Source organism: Austrofundulus limnaeus, unplaced genomic scaffold (genome assembly GCF_001266775.1).
Source record: "Austrofundulus limnaeus strain Quisiro unplaced genomic scaffold, Austrofundulus_limnaeus-1.0 Scaffold53, whole genome shotgun sequence".
Lineage (NCBI taxonomy): Eukaryota > Metazoa > Chordata > Actinopteri > Cyprinodontiformes > Rivulidae > Austrofundulus > Austrofundulus limnaeus.
Window position 1 is genome coordinate 2,384,881 of NW_013952455.1, and position 4,730 is coordinate 2,389,610.

Sequence of the window (4,730 nt, forward strand, 5' to 3'; positions counted from 1 at the left end):
GAAGAAGTCTCTTGGAAGAGAGACGAAACGTTTCATTAAAGAAGAACCCGTCCAGAGGACCTATTCAATTTTTTTTTCCTAATGATACTTTACTTGTTTTCGATTGCTGACTACTAACATATTATGGAACAATTAATGATTCTGGAACTGTCCCAGTTTCTTCATGTCATCTTGAGAGCAAATAACCTTTTTTTATTTCCAACCTGAAAATGTCCAAATTTAATTGTGGAAATCTGCTCACCTTAATAAAAAGAGCTAACAGGAACTAAAAGCTAACAGGTAAATGTGGGCGATACTGGGAACTCTGATTTTGACTCGATTTCAAGTAAAGATCGCTGATATTTTTTACTTGAAATGTCATGTTCATTGAATTTTTTTCTTTAGTTAATCAATTAGGATTAAACAATAGACTTTTTTGATTTTTTATTAGCTAACTACAAAAATATAAAACAATGTATTATTCAAATAATAAAATAATTCACCATTGAACTTCTACTACACAATTTGCTTATTAAAAAAATCACTATTTCAACAATAACAGAAAAGCAACAATGTAGCAAAAAATATAAATACTGTATGTCAACAACTAAAAATACCTTCCATTGCATGTGGGCACTACTGACTTTATTTGTGAAAAATGCCAGTTGTGCAAATAAAAGTGTGAACAAAAATATCAATGCCATCATGCTAGTATTGATTTRATACTGAGTATCTTGATATTAAAACTATCTTCATCGATATGCCATACATGTTGAAGCCTTCAGATRTTTATCTTTATACTGAGCCTCAAAAGTCCGTAATTTTCGCAAAAAAAAAACTGAATGAATCACACGCAGGGGTGGTGGGTGGTGCAGGCAGACTGTCGGCTGCAGCAATATCAGAAGGAAATGAGGATGGAAGAACTTAYTTCTAGCAGCAGAGTGGGTTGGAAATGGATTGTTGATGTTATTGTTTTTTTTAACGTCCTACAGGCTCTGACACGTTAAATAAATTTGAATCTGAGTTTTTGAAAAAACAAAACAAAACAAAAAAATGTAGAACATGAAAAAAATCTGCGAGATTGCTGTACATCTGGATACCAGCAAAATGACAAAAAAAAATCTGTGTAAATTACAGATAATCCATACAACATGACATGTATGATATAGCCACCCCTAATATGAGGTCATTTTATTTGTGACACAACAATGAATGACATCAATTTTTTTCTTTCTATAATTTTGGACCAGCTGAATCTACCAGCTGAGACAACGTCAAACTAGCGTCAGCCTGAAGAGGACTCCAGGTCTCTGGGTTCTAGTAATCAGGCTGGAAGTGGGGCCATAATGGCAAACTAACCCAGACCAGGCCTTAAAACGCAAAGTTCCATAAAAGGTGCTAACAGGCTAACAAAGCAGCGTAGCTCTTTTTCTTTTTTGTTTGTTCCAGTCATGTTTTAAATGTCTGGATCTGTTTGAACAAGACAAACACAAACTGATATTAAGCCTTTAAGATTTAGATCTCTTGATGTGTGACTGAAGAAAGGTTTTCTGTTTGACAYCAGCAGGGTTCAGAGGTCAGATTCACAAGCAGCTGGTCAAATGAAAGCSTTTGAACCTGAATATTTATATGCGAGTCCTTACTCTCAGTCTGGACCACAGCTACTGTTTCAATTCACTGCAAAATTTTAATTATATCTAGTTTTTAAACCTTTTTCATCTTATTTTGAGAATATTTTTGTACAGGTAAAGGAATTTTTAAGTGACCTACAAAGATTCTCTTAAAAAGTGAATTCCTCTGTTGCCCTTGCTGATGATAAAACAGTTCCCAGCTTATATTGGGTTGATGCTGAGTACGCCGTGYTGTTTTAGTTCTTCATTTAAAGGTCTCGTCTGTGTTTCCACGCAGCGTGCCACTGTAACCTGCACGCCCGTCGCTGCCGTTTCAACATGGAGCTGTACAAGCTGTCTGGCCGCAGGAGCGGCGGCGTCTGCCTCAACTGTCGCCACAACACAGCAGGACGCCACTGTCACTACTGCAAGGAGGGCTACTACAGGGACATGACCAAGTCTATTTCACACCGCAGAGCGTGCAAAGGTAAAAGAAAACATGCATGTTTTTGTGTGGGGATTATGAGTAACTGTTTCTCTGGCAATATTTGTCTCAATTAAACCTGAAAAATAAAAAAAACTAAAGCTTTACAAACGTTTCAGACTCAGGTAATAAATGATCCTTTAGAAATGTCCAAATAAAGACATTCACCTGCCTTGTTGTCGGTGAACTGACCCGTGCAGTGTCCGAGGCGTTTGAGGCACCTGGAGCAAACAAGACGAGCATCACAATCAGATCAGAGGTGTGAGCAGATCAGTGGAAACATCTCATCGGTTGCCAGTCCTCTCTGTGTTCCTACAATAAAGTCCAAACACTCACACACACAAACAGGTGTGAGCAAACACAGCAGGTTTGAGACCAAGCTGCTGAGGATTAATATGCAGCGAAGCAAAAAAGCTGAGCTCCGTCTGTGTGGAAGCTCCTCCAGGAGTGAAGACAGAGCAAACAAACTGCTGCCACTCTGTTGGCTAGACTGACAGATGCACAAAACGCTTGTGAATAATTTTACAATGCACCCATCCTGGTTAATGTGAGAATGAACTGCTAAATATAAACAGTAAAATGGTTTCTTATGTTAGAACATGCTTGATTTTACTGATAAATTAAAGAGTCAAACCCCCTCACTAATGCAACAGACTTCATATTTAAAGTTGGATTTATGTTGTAAGAGGAATATAAAAGAGAAGAGCTAAGAAGTAAGGAGAATTTKTGAAATAGGATTCAGCCTCAGATTAATACACACATTTTAGTGTTTACACAGAAACAAGTTTTTCCAAATATGTTATTTTATTTGTSCTTTCTATAAATATTCTTGCAACTGAAGTAATGTAGAAATGTCATTATTCTATACAGCAACACTGAAAGTGACCCAAAGTGCTGTAATAACTATGCCAGCCCTGTAAGTGGAGCTGTAGTCCTGCCACGAAAACTAGTGAATTTCGATACCAATGATTTCCTTTCAAATTCTGATATCAAGTGAAACTCAAGCTGGTATCGGCCGTACTGATCCGATGCTGCCACTTTGTGCAAATACACCTAACGTGTCTGGTAAATCCAAAAACAACCACAACAAAAAAAACAAGTTGTGGATTTCAAATTGTCACTTCATAAAGAATACAAGATATCAATCATTTATTTATTTACTTATTTTAAACTCAGAAATATATTGATGTTTTGAGGCACCACGTGTAAAATWAAATGTTAGCAGCAGTTAGCATTGGATGTATGTCGCAGGATGATGACATCATCCTGGTTAGGTAAGGCTAACCACTGCCTATGCTGCCAACGCTGCTGAAGATGGCCTTAAAATCTAAATTCAAAATGTGTTTATTGAAAACAGTATGGATGGTACATGTGGTCTGGCAGTTTGAAGTGCAGCTCTAACACCAACCGCAGCTGCAAGTTTGATGTCTTCTAACGAGGTGTTAGCAGCGTTAGCGGTTGCTATTCTCTCAGGATGTTGCCGTCATATCGAGCCAAGCACCAACATCAAATGCTGTGTTCCATTCTGAACATTCAAGAACATTCATCTCAACATTTAAGATTTAACCTTTACATTTAGGATTTAATGCAGTGGTGTCCAAAGTCGGTCCTCAAGGGCCGGTGTCCTGCATGTTTTAGGGGCTGCCCTGGTTGAACACAGCTGAACCTAAGAAGAGCCTAATTTGTGGGCTTCTGCAGACCTTGATGGCAAACTGAGAAGGTAAATTGTCCATTTGAATCAGCTGTGTTGAAGCAGGGACAAATCTAAAACTTGCAGGAGACCGGCCCTWGAGTACCGGAGTTGAACATGCTTGATTTAATATAACATTTATRTTTAGGATTTAATGACTGCATATTTAACATTTACATTTAACATTTATTAAAAATTGGCAAAATGTAACCACAGTGAGGTAAATAACAATAAAATGTTAGTGCAAATTTTTTACTAGGATTTTACACCCAGAAATCTAACTAAATAAGGAAAATGCGATATTTCAACTATTTTTTTACACTTGACGCATGTTATATTGTTTCCTCATTTACAATGTAGTCAAGCTAATACAACAGAAGAACCAGAGGACACAATCATACAAAATATGTGACAATGGTGTTTTAAGCAATAAAATCATTAAAACAAGTTGTTGTTTATTATAAAGAACTATATAAAAWTTTTAACTTGCATCTTAATTTATGTTGCATAAACATATTAACATGAAAATACTGAAGAAGTCACATCAACAGACTGAGTGACTGRCTGAGCAGGTGCTCTTACACAGGCGGAAGAGTGCTCACCAACCGCAGGGTTTAGACAAGATTTCAGATGTTTACTTTCCACTGTGTTCCTGTTRATGATGGACATTACCTGWAATCACTGAAGTATTGAAGTATCATATTACAGTATCAATCYRCACACCACTAACACACCCAAAATGGGAATCAAGGTTTGGAGCACGTCTTTAAAGCTTGAACATCAATRCAACTCAATCACAAGGGTGGTGTTTCTTGATTTTGCTTTCAATCTGGAACCATTTATTTTTATTTAAATACACAGTCGGGGCTGCTAAAACACTGCTTTTGTGTGGATGCTATGCTGAAATAATAAAAAAATGTATTTTTGTAATATTTTTACAAAAACTTCCATGTGGACGGCCTAAGAG

At 37.0% G+C, this 4,730-nt stretch overlaps 1 protein-coding gene across 1 annotated transcript in view; it reads left to right on the forward strand.

Annotated features, from left to right (window-relative positions):
- Positions 1-4,730, forward strand: part of ntn1b (netrin 1b) — a 69,686-nt gene that overhangs the window by 38,009 nt on the left and 26,947 nt on the right. The window contains exon 3 of the mRNA XM_014008916.1: positions 1,888-2,076. Within this exon, the coding sequence (XP_013864370.1) occupies positions 1,888-2,076 (189 nt within the window). The remainder of the gene's footprint in view (positions 1-1,887; positions 2,077-4,730) is intronic.